The following is a 26380-nucleotide window of genomic DNA, read 5'->3' as shown; positions in this document are numbered from 1 at the left end:
TGTCACTGATCACAGCAGCGTTTTAAACTTGATGAGAACACACGGCAAACATTTCATAGACTAGCTCAACACCATCCGGGATCGATTAATAAAAACACACACACACACACCAGATCAAAACTAATCTCTTCCTGTCACTGTGTCAAACGCTTGTAAAAAACATCATTCGAGAGTACGTTCTTTTCCATCGTTTCATTGCGTCAGTTTCAAAAAAGCTTCCTCCATTCGAGGCTCACATGTCGTGAATACAAAACGATACAGTGGGAGGCAAACTGAAACTGAACAGAGGTACACACAGGTGCGTCTGTGTGGAGAACAAATTAAGGTAACTTATGGGTTCAGTCTTTTTTTTATTTTTAAAATATTTTTTTTGGCCTTCATTGAAAAGGACAGCTATCCAAGAGAGACAGGAAATGTTGGCAGGAGAGGGGCCAAGGTCGGATTTGAACCCATGGCCGATGAGCTGATGAATACTACCTCCTTTCATGGGTCACTTGACATCATAACAGCTAGGCTGTCGGAGCCCCAGTTATGAATTCACTCTAAACGTGAAGAATATTTCTGTAATGCCATCCTTCTGGGATCATGGTTTTAAGGGATTTATTGTGTTGACTGTAAAAGACTGTAATTCTGGGGTCGCCGGTGGCGCAGCGGCAGTGCGCGCAACCCCATGTATTGAGGCTCAGTCCTCACGCGCGGGCGGCCCGGGTTCGCGTCCGGCCTGTGGCCCATTTCCCGCATGTCTCTCCCCACTCTCTCTCCCTGATTTCCGACTCTATCCACTGTCCTCCCTCTATAATAAAGGCATAAAAGCCAAAAACAAATCTTTAAAAAAAAAAAAAAAGACTGTAATTCAATAGATTCATCTTTTCAATCGATTGACAGCACACACACACACACGCACACACATACACGTTTCACAGCATGACAGAAGCACACAGATGGCTCCACATGTGAAGCACCAGTAAACCCGTCATAATGGGCTCCATTATGTCTCTGTAACACACTTGGGATCTCATTACTAAACTGAAAGAGCCCGGTGCCACATCTACACTTCTGTACCATTGCAGAGACTCATTTCTATACTAAAAATCCAGATGACATGCTGACCATGAGATTGTGAGATTGTGTTGTCTTGGTAACCGCAGAGGATGAGCAATCTGGGAGCTCTTTGGGGGGTTTAGTGCTACTTTACCTGTTTTCTAAGTCAACACTAATGACCAGCTGTTTACTAGGCAGCAGCTGAGGCCTCTGTGTTTGTCTTCACTGTACAGTCATAATGTGGTAACACTGAGTGAGAACATACAGTAGGGCTGTCAATTCTTAGATTAAATGTGAACACTTTCAAATTCAAACTGTAATAAGTCTTTTAAATTCAAAAGCTAAAGGCTGTCTGAAGCCGTTTGAAGAGGGTGTGAGTGGGTCACAGATGTGTGCCTGGGGGAATCAATGTCTGATTATTCATTCTCAGTAGGTGGTGGTAATGCATTTTAACAATAGTCATTTGCCATTAAACGTAAAGAAAGTTATTGTGGCAAAATGCAAATATGACTTTTCTTACATTGAGAACAAAAGGAAACAGAATCCTGAATCATGATGTCATCAAAACTGAAACAGCGTTAGAAACCCAACACTCCTGATTGCATACTTTCATATGTGCACTCCTGAAAAGATCAGGAAATCAGGAGATATCTATTACAAAGAAAAACTGTATGCTACTTTCAAAGACGACTGTTGTACAGTCGGGTTTTGAGATATCCTCGTGCGGTGATGTTTTGTGACTTCTCTCCAGAAAGCAAAAATGTTCATTAAACACAGGAATGAAATATATTTAGCCATATTTAAAGACTCAAAGTCATTACACCTCTTGGACCTTAAAGCACAGCCAAATGTTGCTCAATGTCGGCTAAACTGCGTCAAGTAGAGACTGATGCTACCTTTTTATTCTTTCAAATCAAGTCTTACAGTGGGAAAACTTTAACAGCCAACAGACAGTTAGCCTCAGCTCCCACATGAGCCTTTGTGTCCTTGAGTCTTATTCTGTCATCAGTTAGAGGACTCAGCCAGTCCCAATGCCCCGGTCTTCCTCCCCGGAGAACGAAACTAAAGCCTAATCAATCACCTCAGAGGAAGGCCAGCCAGAGTGAACTCAGCCCCCGCCCGCCTCCATTCTCATTCTAATGATCTTGGAGTTCATCCATGTCTTGTAATTGTTTCCTGGGAATCACACTGAAACACAGGATAGGCTTCTCTGTAGCGACTTGCATGCTCAATAAGAAGCGCTCTTGTTTCTCCTGCTGCAGAGCTGCAGGTGGTGAGATCTGTGCCGAAGCATTCAGCCGTTTCTCTTCACCAAAATCCTGGTTTTACATCGGTCTGGCTCACTTAGCAAGGCAGATGTAGCTCAGTAGCAGGACGGCGGGGGTCCGCACACCAACGTCTGTCAGGAGAGCCTGAGGCAGGGCAGACAGGCCTAATGAAGTCATTTCCCTGTGCTCTGTTTGAATCTGTCTGCAATAACTGTGGATACGAGCAGGTAACTGATGGAGTGCTGATTATAAATCACACACACACACACACACACACACACACACACACACACACACACACACACACACACACACACACACACACACACACACACACACACACACACACACACACACACACACACACACACACACACACACACACACACAGTGACACATACCGACTATAACTGTACAATCTACATCCTGCAGGGACTTGAAGACATCGTCCTATACAAATGGTTTTTAATTCATCATTGTACTGTTTCACAGTGATGCCGATATGGGACAGCTGATCATTATTTTGGGCCGTTAAGCTGAGGGAAAGTTGATTGTTTGCTCCTAAAAATGAAAACTTTTGACAAAGCATTTTCTAAAATGAACTGCACAGTCAGCCAACACTGCCCATTCTCTTCATATTAGACTTTTTCAGACCTATTCATTGTGAGAGCTGTTGTGAAAAGTAGGGTGGTGTATGTGCAGAGAAAGACATCTTCTGCATCACAATGTCGATGATTTCTTTGTTTGCTTTCTTTACCTCAGGAGAGATGTTATACAAGGTGAAGGTGAGGTAACTTTATTGGTGGGAGTCCTCATTTCAAAAGGAGCAGAATATCCTCTGTCACTGTCTGATGTTCAGGGATTCTGGATTAAGCAGAAACTCTAACCAGACTCAGCACTCTAAAGTAAGTGGAAGGAGAGCAGTTTCCTCAGGCAGTACAAACGCTGTGTCCTTTTTTACGCACAGCTTCACAGTCTGCCTCAAAGTTCAGTTAACTGTCGATGACTGTGCCGTGGTATTTGTAACTTTTTACACGTCCCACAGTTTGACCTCTTACGGTGGTCTTCAGAGGTCTTTCAAATTCGAAACCCCCTGCGTATGTGGTTTAAATCAGATTTGGAAAAATCAGATCTCATGGGGCTTTTTGTGTCCAGACTGGCAAAAAACAAACTCAAACAATCTGGATGTGCTAAAAATCAGATTTGGAGGTGTAGTGTAAACGAGGCCTGAGAGATTGGCTCCTATCACAGCGATCTTCAAATCCTAACTGAATAAAAAAAAACTGAGTTACAGAGTGCACATCAGAAGAACAACATCACACATCTATGTTCCAGAAGAAGCTCACGTATAAACTAAACAGAGATCGAATGGTTACAACAGCTTCCTGTGTTATTGCATTGCAGCAAGAAACAACACAAACAGAAGGTTTAACAAGTCCAGAGGAAAAACGGTCAGTGTGGTCGACTCAGGAAGAACAGGAGGAATTTAACTGAAACGTATAATAGAAATATGTGCACACTGCAATTAACCCCAAAGGCTTTAATAAGAGTTGTTCAGCTAAACTGTCTGCTGCTCTCTCTCATTATATTCTTCTCTCCGATTGGCTATTGTTGTACCCCTCAAAGTACTGATAGAACGGTAAATGTGCCTAAAACTCCTGCAGTCTGAGCCTGTTAGAAGGACTCTCTCTGAAGGGCAGACTCAGGCATCACAGCCTGTCACAGTTTGGCAACACAGCAGGTCGTTCCAGCCCCGACATATGTTACTGACCTTGTTAGTAATGCAACCAAAGCAATGCAGTCACTTTAGTGCCATTTATCTTAGAGGATCCTTCAGAGGTCAAACTCTAGTCATACACTAAAACAAAGGAGAAACATAACAAGCTGACAGCACAGAGGACTTTGAAGAGAGCGAGCTAAATTGCCTCTTGATTATCTGGGTTAGTTGCTGTTTTAAAAGTCTCTGGGGGGCTGAATCAAAATGGCTGAGGGGGTTTCCTTGAATTCCTCCCCCTACTTGGGCTGCGAATAAAGAAACAACAAGCAGATACAGAAAAGCACTGTCAAAGAAAAAATGTACCTACACAGCACTGTGGGAATATATCTTGAAGTATTATTAGTGGTCATTGGGCAGAATGAAAAGCAGACTAAACTGCAGGTTGGTTACTGATAACAAAGTGCTTTCTATTTAAAGCAGATGTTGTATTTACGGCACAAAGAGGGATTTAAGTTACCTATCAACAAGCATTTGAATAGATCATAAGATGTCCTTGGCAGACTTCTTCTTACATATTCATAAGGTCTCAGAGCCAGATTATCCTTTTGTGTAGGATCCACGGCAAGCTTTTGTAAGGCATATGAAAATGTCTACAGGCTGGTTTCACAGAAACACCATCCTCAGCATTTTTATCTGACAGCTAGAAATCCCCCACCATACAAGGAGCCTCCGAGGAGGCTGTGAGACAAAGACAAAGACAAAGACATGCATGTCTGCAAACACACACACGACAAAAACAAATGATCATAAAGGTCTGAATGAAGTGACAGTATCACACCTTCAATTTAAGACTGATGTCAAGACTTTAAAAAACAGTTTTAATGCAATAACGGGGTCTACTACTTAAGCAACACATCAGTAGTACACCACTAATTACAACCTACCGTCACTGGGACTTACTGGGACAGAACACTGGAAAATATTTGGAAGTTAGTTGCTAATGCTCTTTCCGTCTCCTTAATTTCCACCAAAACAGCACAAATCTAACTTTTGCTGAAGTCGGATAATTTACTGTTTCTTGCAGATGTCAAATAAGCATTAACAGATTTCATGAATGGAATACAGTAATCACTCTTTTCATTGCAATATGAAATCTGTGAGCTGCTTCCTTTATAGAGGCACCAGGATATGTCCTATATTTTCTCAGATATTAAAACTTTGAGGTTATGATTATCTTACTGTTTCACCGTGGCTGTTCAGAAATAAATCAGAACTATTTTTAAAAATGAGCAGCCTGCGATCGCTTGCTGCTGGACCGCCTCCACTAGTGATTCTCAGAGGACTTGCATAAAAGATTCAGTCTGCTGAGTCTGGAAATGTGCCTTAATTAATCGGAGCTTTGTCTGCTCAAAGCAATAATGGAAGGGGAAAGGCCTCCTCATAAACCCCACATGGTCAGAGGAACAACTCCTGTTAACCTCTTTAATCTCAAGCAGAGGCGAGGAACTGAACCTATGATGAGCAGAGAATGAGAGCGACCCCCCCTCCCACAGTGGACATGAAGTGGATACTAATGGACCTCACAGTATCAGTGAAGCATGACATTTTAGAGACAAATCAATGACTCTCTTTATCTCTCTCTCTCTCTCTCCAACATCAGTGATTTTTCTAATGAAGTGTACTCTGCTGTCAAACATCCTTAGCCGACACCACAAAAGGCTGCGGCGGCATTTGTAGTCTAGTGGTTAGTGCGCACGCCTTAAGTACGCAGGCTGTAGTCCCACCATCAGGCAGTTTAAATCTGACCTGTGGTTCCTTTCCTCTGTCTTTCCTCACTCTCTCTCTTTTATCGATTTTTGACTCTATCCACTGTCCTATCTCTAAATGAAGGTGTAAAAAGAATAAAAATAAACCTTAAAAAAAGGAAGGCTTTGGATGTAGTCCAGTTTTACTCTGTGAAAATGCTCATAAATATTTATAGCCGAAGCCAAATCATTCCTTTATATAATCTTCTCTGTGATGTTGTCTTCCACCTCTGCTATCATCAAGGAAGGAATATCCAACCTTCACAACATAGCAATAAACAAACACTCTGCCAAGTGCTTAAACGAACTTGAGGTCTGTGACGTTAAAACACGTATTTAAAGAGAGCATAGAGGCTGCCATTTATAGTGCAAGAACCCAGACATACTGTATGATCCTTTAAAAAACTACACACAAAGCTGTTTGTGGCCAGAGGTGTTCTATAAGCAGCTTCTCTCTGCCTATACTCATATATAAGTCATGAAGCAGCCCTCTTAAGTGTCCTCTCCGATCCCCTCCTGTATTTATCACGACTCGTCTCCCCCAGGGTACACGATGGTGACAGATTAGGGGGTCTCTTCTGCAGCGTTGGAGAACAAAGAATCAGCACTCGACACCCCTTTGCTCCCCTCAGGCGTCCAGCAAACTACCTCTTCCACCTCCTCCACAACCTCTCCTGCATTTGTGCAGAGATGACTTGTGCTGTCCGGGACTGCGTGTTACTGTTTGTTCTTTAATGTGTACATAGTCTACACAGTGTTTATGCGCTCCTGAATGTAACATTTACAGGGGTGAAAATATTGGAAACAAGTGGCATTGAGATCTATATATGAGTCTCTGTCTGCTTTAAATATGGGAAATCAACACTTGATCTTTTCACATCATAAAGTATACCATTATGTCTCAGCATACTGATCATGCGTCTATGACAACCTGGAGCTTGTGTCTTAGCTGTTATTACAAGAACAACACTACCACACTACGTATTTCAAATCTACACAGGCATGGCTGCCCCATCATCTTTAAGTCCATAAATTCAAATGTCACCATCCCCCCGAGGCTCTAATAAGGTGTCAGACATACAGAGAACATCTGGCTCTTTCAAAAGTTAAAAGATGAACAGAAGGAGGGGGTGCAAAATGATTCTGCTTAAAGCAGTGTCAGCAGAAAAGAGGAAGATGATTTGTTTCTCCCTCCACCCTCCACAGGCTGAACCCAGAGAGCTTCAGAGGAAAATAACCCTTTATCTTGTCAAAGTAAATTACATATGCATAAAAGCCCCTGACCCGCTCTGCTCTCACACGAGCAGCAACAATTTAATTAATGCCCCAACACAAAAGACATACTTAAAATGTATTTTACTGAATCTGTTTAACATTTAACGTCTCAAACCACATATGTCATCTTCATGGGGAACAGGCATCATGTGGCTTCTTTCAGTGGGAGGAGGAAGCATTCAAGTACTTTCTTCAATACAAAACGCTGCTTGGCTTATTAATGCACTATTAAAACAAACAGCCAATAAAGTATTTGGATAGTTTTACTCTGAAAACACTCTGAATTAGGCTGTATCGTTATCCTGCCATTGTTGTCTGATGTTCAGCAGCTTCACCGGCTGCAGAAAGTCATCTAACACGATATAATAAATATAATAAACGACCCTCTTCAATGTAGTCATTCAGCCACGGCCTATACAGTAGTTGTCATGGTAACAGGTGAATACACAGACATACTCTACATGCTAACAGTTTGCTAACACAAGGCTTTAGTGTAGACGCTAGCAGAGTCAGAGATGCTCATAATGTTCCTGAACACTGTCAGTCGACACGGTTGTTCAGCTTCACACATCGTCTTTGTCGCCTTCACCGCCTTGATCTGCAATACATGCACAATTTCTAAGAGGAGGAGAAGTAACAATACTCCCTCCATATAGTTACTTTAAAGTATATTTCAAAAGAGGTCCATTATTGAAAGTAACTGAGAAACACTGATCGAGAACAAAGCTAAGGTATGAGGCTGATGACGTTTGTGACACGTTCATATTCTGGTTGGGCAAACAAACACTTGGAAGATAAATTCCTGAAGATGAACACACGCTCGCACGCATACACACATACGCACACACCCACGTACACACAGACGCACACAGAGTCCAGGACGACAAGGTGGAGGGTCGATTCAGTCAATAAGTCTCTGACAACAATGTTGCAGCATTCAAATTCAAATGTCTGAACACAATTACATGTCTCTGCCACAATCCCCTTCAGTGTCATATTCAATAAATGCCCATCTGTTGTAGAGGCACTCCACTAATGAAATGCCTCGACGACCTTTCCTGACATTCAGTGGTTCAACTAAATGAGTCTCCATTTCCTCCTTTAGGCAAAAAGCATTTCCCATTGTAGAGGGGCCACATGTAATCAAGGGTTAGAAATGTCACAGACAGTGATAAACTCTTGGTGGATGCCAAGTATGGAGCAGTATGCATTCAGGCTCGGAGGTAAATGTGCAGAGGGAGAGCTGGACGCTCTTTGCTTCAGATGAGCTTAAAACGGCAACAAAGGTTAACACAAACAATTTGACTCCATGTCATGAATGTGTTGTTTATTGTTTCACAGTGAATTAGGTGTCATAACTTAGGTTTATGGGTGTATTAGGAGGTGCAATGATGACAGTAACTGTGCACTTAAACAGAACCCATTTAGTTAATAAGGACTATGGAGCACGTGATGGCTGTCATGATGAGAAAGGACAGATGACAGAAATAGGATGAAGTATAATAAATAGGTTGTAGATTATTTGTTTTGGTGATATGCTAAAGGTCGGAGCTGCAGCAGTAATAACTAATTTGAATACAGAAAAAACCATCATGTTATAGGGTTAGGGTTAGATGCAATGTTATATTGCAATTCGGAGTGATTCTTTAGAGTTAATACCTGAGGAAATATATTCTGCACTTCACATATGGAGCTATAAGGAGCGGTGTAAGGTTCTCTCAGCTCCCTGCTCCCAGGAGAGAGTCTGTGTCTCGCTGCAGACTGACAGACAGAGATGTTTGGGCTGGTACATGCAGGAGACCAACACTCCAGAGACCCCCCTCTCACTGCTCCATAAATTATTCACAAGTCACTACACGGCTAGCCAGAAACAACACTCCAACATCATACACACGTGCACACACATACATACAAATAAGATGTTGGAGCTAAAAAGGAGCCACAGCAACAGGAAGTATTTATTTCAACTGTATTGCTATTTGACATTGTAGAATACAGTGCATCTGATCAGTCTATTAATAGAATATTAAGAGATAGTGATAAAAAGCCCATCATATTATGGGGTTGCAGCTGCTCCAGTGGGAGTGGGCTGTTAGTAAGAAAACACAAGACGTGTTCAGATTGCATGCTGGGATGAATAATGGTCAATATTTACTAAACTTATATAGACTAAAGTGCTGTTTTGTTGGTTGGCTATTTACTTGCTGACACATTGACATTACTATCTATTTAACAAATTCCCTCGGCCCACGCTGCATGGTGGTAAGTACCAGCACACTGGCTCCCGTTCAAAAGATTTATTAACAAGTGGTATTTCAAGCCAAAAGACTCTTTCTCTACTTATTCATCTTTTTAGAATCACCTCTTTCATGACCCCACGACAGCGTGTGTAACACCCACAACTCTACATGCAGCAATAGATTAGTTATCCAACTGGCATCACGACTGCTTTTTACACTTTTTATATAGCTACTTTTAGATGGGTGAAACAGCTGTCCAGGATTGTTGCTGACCATCAGCTATGTTTTGATGATCACAGCATGAAAGATTTCTTTGACAGGGTAACAAAGTCAATATTTGCGGGCGGTAAATCCAAGGCTCTTGTCAGATTGAGTGACGTTTGGGTCTAATGTTTTGGTTACTTGACACGGCAGGAGAGGACCCACAGTATTAAGCCAAGAGGAGGTTCCCCTATATGAAGAGAAGCACCCAATTATAAACAGAGACGCTTTAGAGTTTTGTGAGAGCTAAAACAAGCATTCTTGAAACACTGCCACCGTAGCCAGGAAATAAAAAAGCATCAAGAATAACTTTGTTCATTTACAGACTGAGCAGCTATAAAAGCTCAACTGTGTGTCAAAGCTCCAGAGACCCAGAAAGAGACCACTTCCAAACGATAGCAGACGGGCTGTCTTTGCTTCATGAACACATGGGAGGGATTTCATCCATATGAGCAGTCAATAATAACAATAAGTGAGAAGAGAGACAGCGTTTTGTTTCCACATCATCTCTATGTAGCTCCATTTGGAACTCCTGGTGTGTAAAACTAATAATCATTAAACAGGCAGCCATGTGGTTTCCAGACAGGTGTTAACGGATCACAGAGGACCACACAGTCAACGAGCTCATTAGCCTTCACAGGCGCCATGCTTCTCCACCGACACTGACAACTGCTTTACTCATCTGTACTCACAGACAGAGTTTCTCTGTAAATGCAAGAACAGGTTATCTATGATGGCTCTATTGACAGATACGACCTCGTCCACTGGATACTCAAATCAACAGATCAACATCCTCAAGCCTTATTTTAAAGCACATATGTCTTACATTAGAGGTCTCTCTTGTAACTCTGGTTTGCCAATCACTTATTGAATCCATCCTCAGTTATCGTATTTCAACCTGGTACAACTCCATCACCACCAAACACAAAACCAAACTCTCCTGCATTGTTAACTAGGCCAGCAAAATAATCGTTTCAGGCGCTACCCCCCAACCAAAAAATATATATATATCACAAACAGCAATGAGCATACTTGTCTTCCTAAGAAGACTCTGGTTTTTCTCTTTGTTCAGTCAGAGACTAAATACTGCTGAATAAAAATCTTATTAAAGAAGGAGAAAATGAGAAAAAGTAAAACAACCTTCACAGCAAAACCAGCCATCTTCTACTCCATTTATAACCCAGCCAATTCATCAGGGAATTTGTAGAGCTTGTGACCATTTTCAGCTTCACTTTCACCCACTTTCCCTCTATTCTATTCCATTCTGCCCTACACTACATGCTTCTTCCATGCTGCTTTCACTCTCCTTATGAAGCATTTCTGAGAATAATTATATTCATTAAAATTCCTCCTGCAGTACAAACACGGACACACACCAAGCACCATCATCAATCATGGGTAGAAGTGATGATAGGAAAAACAAAAGGAAGATCATGGTACTTCCACTATAAATAATGAAGTAATTATGAACAATCTGAGTGACAGCCCCCTGTGAAAAAGCACTACAGCAGTCCCCCACTGGTCCAAAACAGCCAAATGTTTATTCCGATGCATCACTTAATGCTTCCTTTCCCAGCTTCTCTCGCAGCAGATTTTCTCTCATGTTGTTGTTGACACTTCATTCAAGGTTTTTACTACACTGTTATTGTTGTGGTTGGGTAATGAATTGTGGGGGTGGGTTGGAACAGAAGGCTTTGTTGCACGCAGATTACCACTGAGGTTAAATCGTGAAATGTAGCCTTGTTTAGTGGATAAATTCAAACCAGCAAACAAAAGATAAAAAATGCCTTTAAATAATGGATTATTTTAGTTGTGGATGGAGAAATCATTTGCCCTGTTTCACCTTTTAAAGCTGTATTTGCATTATTTATCATTTATGTACTTGCATCAAACCGACTGTGTTTGTAGGGTTTTTGCAAAATAAAAAACAAGCCCTGTTGTACTTTTAGTTGAAACTTTAAGATAACATTTCCAGAGAAGGATGGTGATCACTCCTTATAATGGTGTCTTCACTCTATGTCAAATTGGCATCCATATGTTCTATGGAAATCTCATTGATTTTCAATTGGCTAACAGTAAGTGGCTGTTCTGCACACCCTATCAGCGTACACAGAGGTGTGAAATAGTGAACAAGGTCACCGCTCAGCAGAATAACCTGCCAACTGTCTCTTCTAAACACATCCGCTGCAGCAATATTCCAGAGATGGTGTTTAGAACAAGCCACACACAAGTTTAGTGTTATAATATTTAGTGTGTATAATCCAGCAGAAATGTAAAATACAACTACCAGTACATCTTTTCAGACATATCCTATAGACTCCGGATACTCTACGTTTCTCTGAATATTGTTTTCAACTTTGAAAATTTTGATTTTATGATTTGATGAAGACTATTGATTAATTTTTTACACAACACTTTATAAACTAATCTTTGTCTTTATTGACAATTAACAACAATAACATTGTCTCTTCTGTAACTGACTAATTATACTTTTATGCAGAGGATACTATTCTTTTCTGATCTGCTGACTCTGTACAGCTCACTGTCAAAAAAGCACAACATCCTCTTACTGCCTTCAGAATGACCCGATCAACCTTCGCTCAGATATCATGTGAGCAAAACAAAAGGCTTCTTTTTCCAGGCAAAGTCATATTATTTTTCACAATCTACAGCTATGCACACTTAGTGCAGCAAAATATAAATCATACTGTAAAACAGTATCTGAAAAACAGTTTTGTGTGTAAACAGATCAACTTCCTGCTTAATTGTATGAGTGTAATGAAATGAACAAGTCTTTCTTTAAATTATGATAAAATAATCTACAAACATTCCACTCTGGAAGTGCCAAACGCTGTGTACCACTCTGCTCTACCACAGAAAACACTCATCACGTTGTTGATGTTTGCCAAAGAGGCGTGATAAAAATCTTTTTTGCCTGTAAACTTTTCTGGAGGTTCACAAGCTTTCACAAAAGCTCGACGAACACTCTTGCTACAAGTCCTGTGTGTTTACTCTGAACTTGGAAAATCCCCTTCCAGTTTTAGTGCTTCAATGATTGACAACGCGCTCTCAAGATCAAAGATTTGATCGCAAATCACTTCATTTCAGTGCGCAACTGTAATATCTAGTTTATTGTAATCATTTGTATTTCAGCCAAACTTTCAATGAAGGTCACATTAACGGTTGTTCAAAGTACAAATAAAGGTTTGATTAGTTATTAGAAAGACTACAGGATGGCTCCTGTATACGTCAAGGACTTTTACATGTCAACCATTACGAATGGTACTGGGAGACTCTCAAAAAGTTCCACACCTACCTTGCGTATACCTTCTGCCTCGAAACCATTCAGATTTGCATAAAGAGAATGGTGCCTTTTTCCCAACAGTGATGTAGAAGTCATATTGGCCGTGGTTGGTGCCTTTTCTGGGAGCCCATTTTGCTTGTTATCTTGCTCTTCTGACTTCCTAAACTCCTGCTGAGAGTCGGCCACTTCATGGCCCTCCATCTCTGCGGGTGCCAGTGCAGGCTCGGGCTGCTTGGGCTGAGTGCACAGGTCATACATCACTTTAGGTCAAAGTCACACAGCATGGATGGGATCAATACGACCGAATAATGTGTCCAACTGAGACAGAGCCATCACAGACTTTTCAATTGTTGGAGAGTAACAGGGATCAGCTGTGGCAAAATCAAGATTAAGTCATTGTCCTTTCTCTTTCCATCAGATCATAAAAAGGAGAGTTTTCTCACAGCTAAGGTGAGGTATCTGAAACCAGGCCAAGAACTGTTGTAGCCATGATTGTCAAAAATCCAACGTCAAGCCTCAAATGTGCAAATCCCTATAAAGTGAGGGTTTAGGCAAAACAAAACCAGCACAACTGAAGGTGTCACAGCAAGATGTTTGCCATATATATATACGAGAAACGAGTTCGAGATAAATCAGCAGTCATGAAGTACCTCTTTCCTCCCTCTGCGGCATTCTGTTTCTAAAATGAGGACAACCACTTCCAAAAGAAGATTAAAGATCCTCGGCTTTCGCTTATGGAGGCAATTTAGTGAATGTGATCGCCCTGGTAGCATTCTTGAACATCCTGTGGTTTGTGTTTCAGATTCAGAGTCCTGCTAACCACAGTGAACATGGCCAGTTTTTTCATGCCTTAATGCCCTGTCATCTGATGTTTGTCACAAAAAGATTTCCTGAAACGGGAGTCAGTCGACTTCTTGTCCAAAGAATGGCTTAACAGGCGCGTGCAGGCCCAAGTGAAATAGCAAACAAGAAGAGACGTGCGATGGGAAGAAAAAACAAGACCGCGATCCCACTAACAGGTCTCCAGTCCAGACCCCGTTCTCTCAGTGAGGCTCAGATGTGGGTGGCATGTTGACTTTTCAGCCGTAGGTCTCTCTATTGATGTATCTGTGTCAAAAAGCATTTCATCCAGATTCAATAGGACTCGACAGTCTGCTTAATCCCGTCTCAGTTACAGCGTCAAAAAGGTGAAGAAAGAGGACGAAGAGAAAAATGTGTGTGTGTGTGTGTAAGACGGTGAGTGTCGCTGGGAGGAGGGGGTAGGGAGAACTGCTTCCCCTCATCCTATCACAAAAAGGCAGGCTTTGAGACGGGGCCCAATCATAACCGCGACTAGGGCTCGTTTCCATGGAGATGACGCTGGAATGATGTTGCCTGCCTATTGATCGTTCAAGAGGCAGTGCACACTGCAACACAGCGGAGGCTGCAGGAGCAGGCAGGGGAGCAAGTGTGTCCAGTCCAGACTCATTTAAATGTTTTACTGCAGATGTCTGACAAGTTGATGAACGTTTTCCTAATTTATCCTTAGAAAACAAACACTTACAAAAGGTAAAGCTGTAGTCTGCTGCTATAAAAGACAAACCACATCACAACTTAATTCTGGTTAACCTATTAACTTGACATTTAGACCTACTCTGACTAATTATGACGAAAGAAGCAGTAGTCGCTTCATAAATCCCCTAAATGAGCAGTGATCTGCTCATATACTCGAGAAGAGTTAGTTGGACCAAGAGATTTTTGATGGTGTTTAATTCTTACTAAAACACAAAGCTTTACATTTCTATGTAGGTAAACCATTTTAAGAGCCCACTATTGCTGTGACTGTCTTTTTTAAATCTGTTTAAACCGGCATGTACGCCTTATTGAAATTCTATGGATAAAACGAATATCACTGAGAGCAATTACAACCTTTAAGTAATACATTCCAAAGTGAAACCTTCGAGGAGGGATCAAGATCAGTGTTGTGCCCGCCTCTGAGCAACGTCTGTCAGCTATATTTTAAATGGGCAGCAGCAGGACAATACTTCACAGTTATAGGAACCAGCTACAGCCGAGCCTACTTAGAACATTTCTATTGATAAAAACCTCATTTACAGTGTCCGGGTCGGGCAGCACATTAACACGTTCCAGACATAAAACAAACACAGATTAACGTGTCCTGAGTCACAGAGCAGAAAAGTCATCAATCAAAGCATCTACAACCTGAAGTACTTTTCACCAACACCTTCAATCTACTTTTAAGAAGATTTAAGGAGAGCAGCTCCCCCAGATCAGGAACAGCATACCTGAAACTCCCTTTCCTCATTTGAAGACACAGTTTGGGACACACAGAAAATAAGAATAAGAGTCACTGACTCAGTCACTAAACTTTCCACATGAATTACATTTCTCAAGAATGAGGAAAACAAACATTTTATAGTCGTCTTCTTTTTACCTCCTCTAACCTTGTGATAAGTAAAATCCCTAACAGGTGTAATCAAAGGAAATGTTCAGCAGTGTGAACTGACTAATAAAGAAAGTTAAACTAGCTCATGTCAGTAATGTTAGTAATGTATGTGTTAGATTGACTGCTGGTTAGGAAATTGTGCATCATTTTTCATTCAATAGCCTACATCATCCAAACTTTGTTTTAGTAGCAGACTTGGGTGCCATTGAATTGTATTACAGTATACAGTCATGTCGAGCAATATGCAGCGGCAGGAAAGAGCCTCGATCTGTTTGGAGTACGGCATGCAAGTCTGGCATCAATGCAAAAATATGACTTCTTGTAGAGCTTTGTGAATGTAGATTCTACGGTTTGAAATGAATGCATTAGAGCCAACTTTCCCACCAAATTAAACATTTCAGCCCTCAGGCTGATTTTAAGAATCAAACAAAGCCAATATTGTAATTTTCCAACATTTACAATGTGCATATATCAGTGCACGGGATTCATTGTAAGGTAACATGAAGCTGCAGCTGAGTAAATGTAACCTTAAACACTGAGCATTGATTGATAAAGGTATTGAAGAGGGGAACTGTATTAAAGTGGAAGGGTCATGTGATGGCCCACAGCTACAATAAGGTCAGAGTGCTGCACAACGATCAGGGGTGTCGGATCATTGCATCTCTAATGGCAAGTTGAGAAACGATAATTAACTCAAGAAGAAAAAGGAAGTCATGTTGACGCGAGCAGCAGCACTCTGGCCTTGCAAACAAAAACAGTGGCCACTGCTTCAAGAAAAATGACGTGATCGTGTTTCAGTCACTCATCTTGTTTCCAGCTTATTCCTCACTCATTTAGAGCAGCTCAAATGTATTTCTGATATGTTGTGCCTGCTCTGTTGTACTCACAAAACATGAGGCTTTAACGTGGGGATGCTTTGTTAAAGCCGAGCTGTCTACCTGCTGTTCCTTAAAAGGTCACAACACTCAACGCTGTGTGCAAGGCAAAATCAGACATTTCACTTTAATTTTCCTTTCTGGTCATTTTTCTGCGATGTTAGGTGGAGTCAACACTAACACCATGTTCATACCTGCACAACTTCGGAATTCTTGCATTGTGTAAATGCAAACAGCTGATTTCATAACTCAGACTTTATCTGGAGTTTCTCCTCCAGCCTCCTCGTATTTATTCTGCAGAGTCAGAGTGAGCTGATGTGAGAACGCAGCAGGATATAATGACGTGTATGCCCTGTGATCGCTGCACGACCATAGACTGTCTGCACGCCACCTCTATGATCTCAGTGCATGTAATTAAACTGCTGCATTCTGTTTCCTGTTCTCCAGTATGTTCTTCTCCACTCTGTAGTTCAGATTCTGTTGAACCACGCGTAACATTCATATGAAGTCAAATATTCTCATTATAGCATCACATCGAGGACTCTGCTGCTTCTTCTGTCACTTCCACGTCGATCTGTTTACGACTGCTTTAGCTCATTTGACCGGTAAAATTTAGCCTCTGACCTCGAACAGAGTAAAACAGCTAAACATCCAACCAACAACAAAATGACCACCATCACCAGTAAGTGTTGTCATCACGTCGTACACGACACATAGGAAAAATCTCACCGAGCATACAAGAGCAGAGAGCATGGCTTCATCAGCACCATGCCTGTCACACAGAGTTTTACTCATCCATCAGTTCACTGGGATTGACTTCAAATCTCGCTTACATGTTTTTGACTAAATTCAAAGGAACTTGCAGTTATCTGACTGTGTTGTCACAGAAACCCTCATTCAGACACAAAGATGATTCATAAAGAGTTGATGTGTCACTCTGCATTTAAAAAGAAGCCCAGGTTCTTTTGATTCTCGGTTCATGAAGTCAGGATATGATGTGTCCGTGAATAAACACATCAACAGCATATTTGGATCCTCAAGTCGATGTAAACACACTCTTACAAAGGAAAACCTTTATAAAATATAGGATTTTCTTGCAGGTTTCTAAACAATCTGAGGGCTTTCAAGGATGTCTAACATGCATCAATGACTGATGTTTGGCAAGTAGGCACTCCTGTTGAGACAGTTGACACTTTGATGAATAATTCATCTCCTTACATAAAAACAGGATCCAAAATTTAAAAGACGAACCACACTGACCCACTTCTGCCAATCCAACAAGAGGCATAAACACATCCACCCACACCCACACATGCTACCGCCCCCCTCCACTCAGCCTGCATAGCTGTCCTCTCTCTCCTGCTCGTCTGCCTTCACCAGGCTTAAAATCTTTATATGCACGGCTAAAAGAAAACTGCTGCATGAGATATGAATATGTTGTATTAGGGTATGCTCTTTGTCTAAATAATGAAACAATGAAATACACTTTGATTAAATGTACTAAGCCAAACTCAAACAGAGGAGTTATATAGTAGTAAAATATCCTGTATCCACTTGATTAAGCCACTTACACTACTAACAATATGTCCAGTATCAAATCATGTGTTGATATTATCAACTCAGAAGTCACAATAACTTCCAACTAAGATCCATTATTAAAGCTAATCTTTGAAGAAGATTGACAAGATGACAAGTTCATTTACAAATCTCAATTTTATATTTTGATGGTCAATTCAGCAGGAAAACCAAATGCAAAATTACACTTTTTAATTAGTAGTTTAGGGAAAAATATCACCATAGCTATACAAATTAAACAATCGAGTTTAAAGAGGCTATTTGAAACTTTTAAAAATACTGCGATACAGCATGGCTGTCGGGCGAACTACCTAACAGCCAAATCATTTATTAATAGCTACAAGTTACATATAGATTTTGACTTGTACATATAGACTTGGAACTTTTAACATGTATAAACAGTTTTTTTAATCACTCACTAATTAGAAAACTTTTAACTGATGTAAAAAAGTCAATTGAGATCACTGTTCACTTTTGTTGCCGTCTGTATAAAACTAAAGCTCCAGCCTGTCATTTCATGTTCATTCTCAACGTCTTCCTCACTCCGCTCCACTGACAGCAATCAACAGTACAAACTGCAAATTCATCACACACTCCCGGTCTTCACCTGCACAGCGAGAGGCCGCCCCTTCCACACACTTCTATCCATCCTCGGAGCTCTCACTAACTCATCACACACTCCTGCTCTCAGGCAGAGGCCGTCGTTTGTCGGATAGAGAATGAGACACACAGACTCCTTTACAGACTCTCACATGTGTATGACCACCCGCCTCACCCGCAAAGCAACCCGCATTGTGAGTGACCCCACCCACCCCTCACACAGCCTCTTCAGCCTCCTGCCATCGGGGAGACGGTACCGCAGCCTGCGGGCCGGCTCTACCAGACTGAGAAACAGCTTCTTCCACCAAGCTGTCAGGAAGCTGAACTCCCTTCCCTCCCCTCTGCCCCCATGAACACTGACCATTGGAACCTCCTCCTGTTTGAACATTGAAACAGAACCCTGGACACTTATTACACATTGCAAGCATGCACAAGTTTCACTTTTCTTCTAATCTTGTTTTATACTCCATTTAACTTTGTACTTTTTGCACATTTAGGTTTTATTAATGTAAATATTATGTATCTTATTTTACCTTGTTTTATTTTATTTACCGTACCTTTTTTTTTAAATCTACATTGCACCGTGGGGAGGGGGGAAACGTAATTTTTGATTTCACTGTATGTCTGACATATTTTGGAATTGACAATAAAGAAAACCTTGAACCTTGAACCTTGAACCTTGAACTTACCTCCTCTGGGGACATTATGCTGGTGGATATCCAGTGTTTCAGGCACGATGTGAATGCTCGTTTGTGTACATGTGAGCATGTATGACGAGCAACAGTTTACAAGTTCAGGTTGTCTGACGACCATGTGGTATCGCTATAAACGCAGTATCTTTAAAAGTTACAAACAGCACCTTTAATGAAAATGTTCGACTCATTTTTGTTTAAATATTGTGTTGGATGTCCAAACAAAACCTCTGCAAAGTTTGAAAGAAAGATTGTTGGCATTATCCCAGGATGTGGTGTCCTGCTGCTCTGAACGAAACATGACGAGAACTTGTCGAAGGATTAGAGCAAAGCATGAAGCAAAGTCATCAGACACGCTCGCTCCACAGAGGTGGTCATGGCGAATCAGAGGAAGGTGGGCACGTTGAAAGGGGGCTTGAAAAAGACTCCAGCCAAAACAAAGTTTTTCAGGCAGAAGCTGAACTGAGGGTATTCAAGGAGGCCAGTATCAGATAAATAAGGAGGTTTTTGAGCCACACATCTTACAAAGCTACTCAAAGGTGCTCTAGACATAATTAATGGCGAAAGTGAAGTTTAGTGAAGTAAAGTTTCCTCTTTCAGTAAACAAGGCACCTGGAGTAACCGTAGAATACATTTACACAACACAAAACCCTCTGAGTTCAGGATTCTATATGACAAGATATTACTTGATTGATATTACTTTGTTGATCCCAAAGGGGAAATACGGCAATTTAGGAGAGACATGACTATGGAGCAAGATGACAAAAGTCCTGAAGCACATACCTGTGCAGTTTTTGAATTAACTGGAACTGCTATCAGTAAAAGATATCTATAGAATTCAAAATAGTCCAGCTTACCTCCATGTTTCTGTCCATGCATTTGGAGGGCGGTGACCTGTGCAGAGAGGACTCAGAGCCGTGGCGGGGCTGGCCGTCCCAACCTGCATGGGGAGTGTCGGGAAGGTGACAAATTTTCAGAGTGCTGCTCCGACAAGTGTCCAGGACTGCAGCAGTGGTGCAGGGGTCAGCTGTGCTGGGCGCCCTCCCTAAAGGCTGCCCCCTCTGATCCTGTTTTGTTCTCTTCCTTGGAAAGTTGGAGACACTCAGGTATTTCTGCTGTCGGGCCCTGGACCAGGTCAGGAGAGGCTTTTTCTGACAGAAACTACAGCTCTCTGCCTGAGTTATTGTGCTGGAGTGTCCTGCTCTTTTTTTCCCCTGTAACACTCTAACATGGGCCTCTAGCAGGTGGCAGAGAAAGATGGCCTTTTGTAGCTCAATTTCCTGCTTTTGATGCAATTTACGTCCTGCCTGCTCATCGTTTATCTTCCCACACGGCAACGGCAGCAACTGGTCCAGCTTTGAGTATGTTCCTCCACCATACAAACAAAAAGCTTCTTTCCATGTGGACTCAGTGTACTGTCCAATGTCTTGAACGTTCAGCTCTTTAGCCAACAGACTCCAGAGTCTGTTAGATTGCCTGTACGTTTGGCACCCTCGCCGAACTGTCAGCTCCCTCACAATCCTCTGCTGCTCCTTCTCTGCTTCCTCCCGTAGGTGCCTAAGTTCCACACAGAAGAGTCCATGGGCCTGCTGTGTTCGGATTTTCTCTAGCTCCAGGTCAGCACGCAGCCTCTCCAGCTCTCGCTCAAAGTCTGTCTGGCCCTGGCATGGTTTCTTGGATGACAGTGCCAGAGGGTTATCCCTGTCTTTCCTCATGATGCCAAACAGTCACAGCACAACATGCAAGGAACGGCTGGACATATGCATATTGAAAAAAGGGCAATGCATCAGAACTAAACGGATGTGCAAGGGTGTGATGGGTGATTAGAAGACAGGCAGCATGCAATTATCACACCAGGTCGCTGGAAAGATGGGAGAGTAGCGGGTGGGAGACAAAGTGAGAAATGGTCAGTTTTTTGGCAAAAACATTAGATGAATGTGGTTAAAGGAATGCATTGTTTCCAGCAGAGCCAGACCGATTTATCTTCAAGAATGAGTCTTATCAAAAAAAATATTACTGCATCTGATTCATACAACTTCTTTTTACAAAACATATAATGAAGAGAACAATGTTTGGGACAATTTGTGCTGTTGTTGAATATTCTTTAAAAGTTATTTATTTGAAAAAAAGATGCTGTCTGAGAACCTCTACATGACATTATTATGTAAAATGTGTGCACATACAAATTAGAAAAGCTCAAATCAACAAAACGCTGTTTCTGCCACCATGTTGGTAATCTTTTTTCACCTGTTCATTAATCAGTATCTATAATGGTCTCAAAAAAGTCTCATCGGTCTGGCCCTAGTTTTCACCATGCTGAAAGAACAGTTGGTTAATGAATTGATCATATATTGGATAGAGGATTTGGAAGCCAAAGAAGAAAAAGGAAGTCACTCGGGCTAGGCGATATAGACCAGTAATCAGATCTTGATATTTTTTTCTGGAGAGAAATTAAAAATGTCACAATGTAACAGCCTGCTGAAGTCCCCTGACATGTTGGACAGCAGACACAATGAACATGCTTGTGTTTGCAGATCTCAAAATAATGAGCTAACTCTCTCTCAGCCCAAGGCATATTTTTGCAATATCTGTTCGAGAAAATACACGTAAAAGTGTAGTTTACAGGTCTTTTCACAAGCAAAGCAAATCAAGACTCAATGTATACCTGACATCTAAACCTGGCTTTATGAACATATAAAGCACATGTATGTGTGGAGGAACTAGAGAATACAACAGACTGTCTTTATTCAGTCAGTACATACATTAATGGAGTTTAGGAGCAGCCAGCTGAGGACGCAACAAGTGAACTACTGAACTGTTATCTTTTCTCTGCTCCATTTAAACATTCAAGTATTTACAGTCGATGGTTCGAACACCGCGCTGCCCATATGGGAGCTGGGAACACGGGTCACGATACAGAGGATGGGGGGCTTTGGTAATTAGCTAATTAACTAGGCTAAATTAGCCAGCCTTTACATGGTGAAGTAGCAGCTATAAATGTACTAAAGTGTTTTTAAAAACTTCATGTAACAGTGGTACAGCGTGTAACGGTTTGCTACCAACGTCCTGTCAACGAGTTTTAAGCTAACGGTTAACGGTTAAGTTTCCTAGCAACAGCTCGTGAAACTCACCTCTTAGCTGGAATCACTCAAAGCTTTTATTTTACGTTTCATCAATCAAGTCTTCCTCTTTCAACCGAGGTACTTTTTTTTTAGTTTAATAAACTGTGTACCGACACCGAGAGGGGTAACGTTGACCGTTTAAGGGTCCACGCAGGAGGGGGTTTGTTTATCTGTCAGTCAGCGGTGTCACATTCACGAGCACACGTCCAGCGACGCGTCACTGTGATGCGTTTACAGCCGCTCCGAGTCGGCAGTTAACTTATAAAGACTTGTTGTAATACTGTAACGTAATGTACAGCGCATGCGATTTCAGACCCACCCCCTCCCCCTTTTTGTTTTTTAGTAGAAATATCTTAATTTAAAATCTTATAATATAATTTAATATAATTTTACTTTTTAAAGAGTTCGCACATCCACTTATCTAATACAGGGTGACAAACTATTAATTGTAGAGCAAAAGACCTGCAACCTCCCCTTGCTTTCTCTAAAATAAATAAATAAAGGGTGATACGTACATTATCCTTCACTTGTGCCATACAGCATTCCTAAACCTAACCAAATATTGAGGACATACCTTGAAGGCATCACAAATCTAACAAGACTTTAAGGATCACTGATGACCACTAGTGGCGAAAGGCTAGTACTGCAGAAGTGGTAACCTTTTAAAATTGACGCCCTGATTAGGGGCAACTACGAATTTAATCTTCTTAATCTTTTTTAAGTGTTTATTTTAGACTCAGAAAACTTTTTCCCCATTCCATTTCATTGTCCACCCAGACCATGCATATAAACAAACAACAGATGAAGTATATGTCAATGACAAAAAAAACAAACAAAAAAACAGTAGTTGACAGAGAAGCACACTGACACTCGTAAATTGGTTTTGTTTGGTTCCTATCTAGCCCCCAGACTATAAATGATATCTGTGATTAAATTATAAACATAAATTAAATCACAAGGCTGTAATACCAGCATTACCAACTGCTGCACGTTAAGCTTGACAGCTGTCAAGCCTACGTGCAAGCATATTTTCAAGTCCAGCCCCCCACATTGTATGCACAGAAAAAAGATGGCCCTGATACTAATGTAGTTGCTGACAATGTCAATTTAAATGAAAATAGTATGAAAATAGTATATTGTTTAGATGTAGAGTTTGTCCATTCATCAGGTGGTATATATATGCCTGCTTAAAATGTATAGCTGAGGTTTGTAAGGTTGATAAAAGTACATTCTCTGACCTCAGCTGTTATTCTAAACCTGTCCTGGGAGTGACAGATTAGGGGGTCACACTCGCACACTTGTTTAGTTACTAAGAAGTGGATTATCTGCTATTTTACAAAAACAACTGACAATTTTATGTCTCATGTTGTATTTTCCCTTACAATCCCAAATGTTCCATCCGCATGATGATATTATCAACAGGAATGTTCTGTGTCAGATGAGCCTGGGTCATGCTTCCTGAGATTTTCTTGTTTGGCAAACGCAGTGTTATTGAAATGTATAAATCCTCGGAGGTATGTACATACCTTTTCAATATCAGGTTGCCATAATCCAACAAAAAAGGCATACTACTCCATGTTTGACCGCTGGTTGGTAGCCATAAAAACAAACAACCAAATCAGAAATCAGTGTTTGTTTTTCTACAGTGGAAGAACCTTTAATTGTTTGTTTGGGAAACAGAAATAGACAAAAAAAATGGAGAGAGACTCAGCTGCGTGTTTTTAGGGTGTCCTTGGGCTGCTCCCTGTCTCATTTCCATCTCTGTCTGCTCGTCACATGTGGTAGATTGTTGGGTGAAACAGAAGGAGAGAGAGAGCCTCTCTGCTACAGCGCCTTGATCATTCAACACTGTTTACCTCCAACAGAAAGTTTTACATCTGCAGAAATAATATTCCTTCTTAGTTTAACTTAAACTGATGGTAAACCCCCAAATGACTCAATACTGTATAAAAGATTTTCCCATGAAAGAACATTGAACCCTTTAATGCTGCATTGTTCACTCATTGTAGATAATATACTATACTATATACTAATACTAAGATATATGGAATGGTCAGGATCTGTCTTATAGCTCACACATTTTATGTTTAACTAATAACTTTTTAGGAACAAATCCTGTCTAAGGGTGCCAAACAGATAAATGATTGTCCAGGCTACAGTATTGCTTTACACTGAATAAAATGACTGCTCCTGTCTTGAAGCCTACAGTGCAATAATCTCACCCAAAGTGCAATAATCCCAATAATCATTGTTTAGCCTTATTTTGTATATTTCTTGCTTTTTTCTATGCATATTTTGTATATTTTTTCTTTTTTTCAACTGAGTTTTATTATTTATTCTATCTTATTCTTTATATTGTTACTTTTCTGTTATCTGCTACATTTTATGTTTGCCTTATATGCTGCTGGAAACCTAAACTTCCCTAAGGGAGTCATCCCAAAAGGATCAATAAAGTTCAGTCTAAGTACAGCGCTACACTCTTTGGTTTTACCACTGGCGACAGATTTTAAACATCATTTTGACATGTACCAATCTTGAAAGTAAAGGTAGGGGAACAAGTATTTTAAACACAGTGGATGATCTAAAACTCTGCTGTGCCAGACTAATCAGAGATATTCAGCATGCCCTGTCCTCCAAATAGTTCCTCCGGTTGAGAAGGGGCTATGACAACATGTTTCTATGCTCTGGAACATATGGCCTTTGCATTTCTTGGACTAACTCAGTATAGTGTCATGTGTAAGCCCTACCACACAAACTTATACCCAATTTGTGCAAATCATCTTTTTCTTTTGTGTGTGAAATTGATATTGATATCTTTATCTTTTATTTAATTTTCAACTCTCCGTGGTGTCGTCTGAGTTAACCAGAGTCAGGTGTCTTTTGAGGCCAGTAACGTTTTGTCCTCAACTTAGACTCTGCATGATGGATTACCATCAGTAATTTGTAGTGTTACATTATTTTTTTTAAAAATTCCCATATTTCATTCCCCCACGCCCAACAACCACAGGCGGTCTGGTGCTCGCTTACAATCTTTTATGTCAGACTCTTTTGAACCTCGTCTTTATCATCACGACTCAGTGGACTTCCTATCATGCGATGGCAACACCCTGCTCTGTCAGCATGGGACATGGAGCTGCAAATGAAAGGTTGTAAAACTAACTTACACCAGACATAATACACAGGAAGCATATTCAATTCCAAAAACTTTATTTGACACACAGAGCAGTAAATGAACGTCAGTGCAGGTATACTAAAATATGTGATGCAAGCAGCATTTTGTAACTGAAAACATCAGTAAAAATGTTGGCTCAAGCTGAGCTTTATTTTGAAAGTCATTCATGTTGCCTTTTCAATTATCAAATTATTGATTCAAGCAAGCGCAGCAAAGTGCAACTTATAACGTGAGCCAATGGAGGACCAGAAAGTAAAATATGGGCCAAAGACAGGAAACACATCACCCATCCCTTTAGACCAAGCAGCAGCCTCTAACATAACCACAATGTTGAATTTTAAAATCATGCAGTTCTTTGAGTGTCAACTAGAGCCTGGCTGCAGAAGCACAGAAAGGCACATATACACACTGTTGTGTAATTTTTCCCATTACCAAAGAGTGAAAATAAAGAGTGAGAAGATCTATTTAAAAAAGAACCCCAAGATCGATCTGGTCTCAATGAACATTTATTAGAAGGCGTTGTTGAAAAAAAGCGAGTTCTAAACAGCTACGCTAAAAACAGCCACTTTCTCCTCTAAATTAGAGCACTTATGTGTTGAAGAATATACAGAAAATTGATGTACTTATTCTACAGCCCTTATCTGACAACATGAAGTGTTAATCTCAACTTTTTTTTAACCTGCAATATGCTCTTTAAGTGTTGACATGTACTGTATATTGGCAGAATTGTGTCAGAGAGTTCAACACTTGTGATACACAATACTTCCAGCCTTCATGACCTATTGAAAAAAAACTGAATAAGACAAAGGTGGAAGGATGTCACTCTGTGCTATCTGGGTCAGGTTAAATCTCAAGACCCCCGTAACCAAAGATAACAGCATTCAGGTAGACCATTACAAAACAACATCATATTGCAGGCTTATGAGAATACTTGCTGCCACGTCACTTTTGAGTTATGTAAAACAGACTACAAGGAACACAGGTGAA

At 40.9% G+C, this 26380-nt stretch overlaps 1 protein-coding gene across 2 annotated transcripts in view; it reads right to left on the bottom strand.

The window, feature by feature from the left end:
• tspoap1 (TSPO associated protein 1) overlaps positions 1-22460 on the bottom strand; it is a 64525-nt gene extending 42065 nt beyond the window's left edge. Inside the window, exons 1-2 of one of the 2 annotated variants that reach the window (XM_079355938.1) lie at positions 22231-22460; positions 19957-20960 (exon numbers count right to left, since the gene is read on the bottom strand). In XM_079355938.1, coding sequence (XP_079212064.1) covers positions 19957-20814 — 858 coding nt within the window. In that variant the 5' untranslated portion in view covers positions 20815-20960; positions 22231-22460. The remainder of the gene's footprint in view (positions 1-19956; positions 20961-22230) is intronic. The other variant, XM_079355939.1, reaches the window with a different exon arrangement.
• Positions 22461-26380: the final 3920 nt, after the last annotated feature.

The sequence above is a fragment of the Symphodus melops genome (assembly GCF_947650265.1).
Source record: "Symphodus melops genome assembly, chromosome: 11".
Classification (NCBI taxonomy): Eukaryota; Metazoa; Chordata; class Actinopteri; order Labriformes; family Labridae; genus Symphodus; species Symphodus melops.
This window is presented reverse-complemented; position numbering and strand designations above follow the sequence as displayed.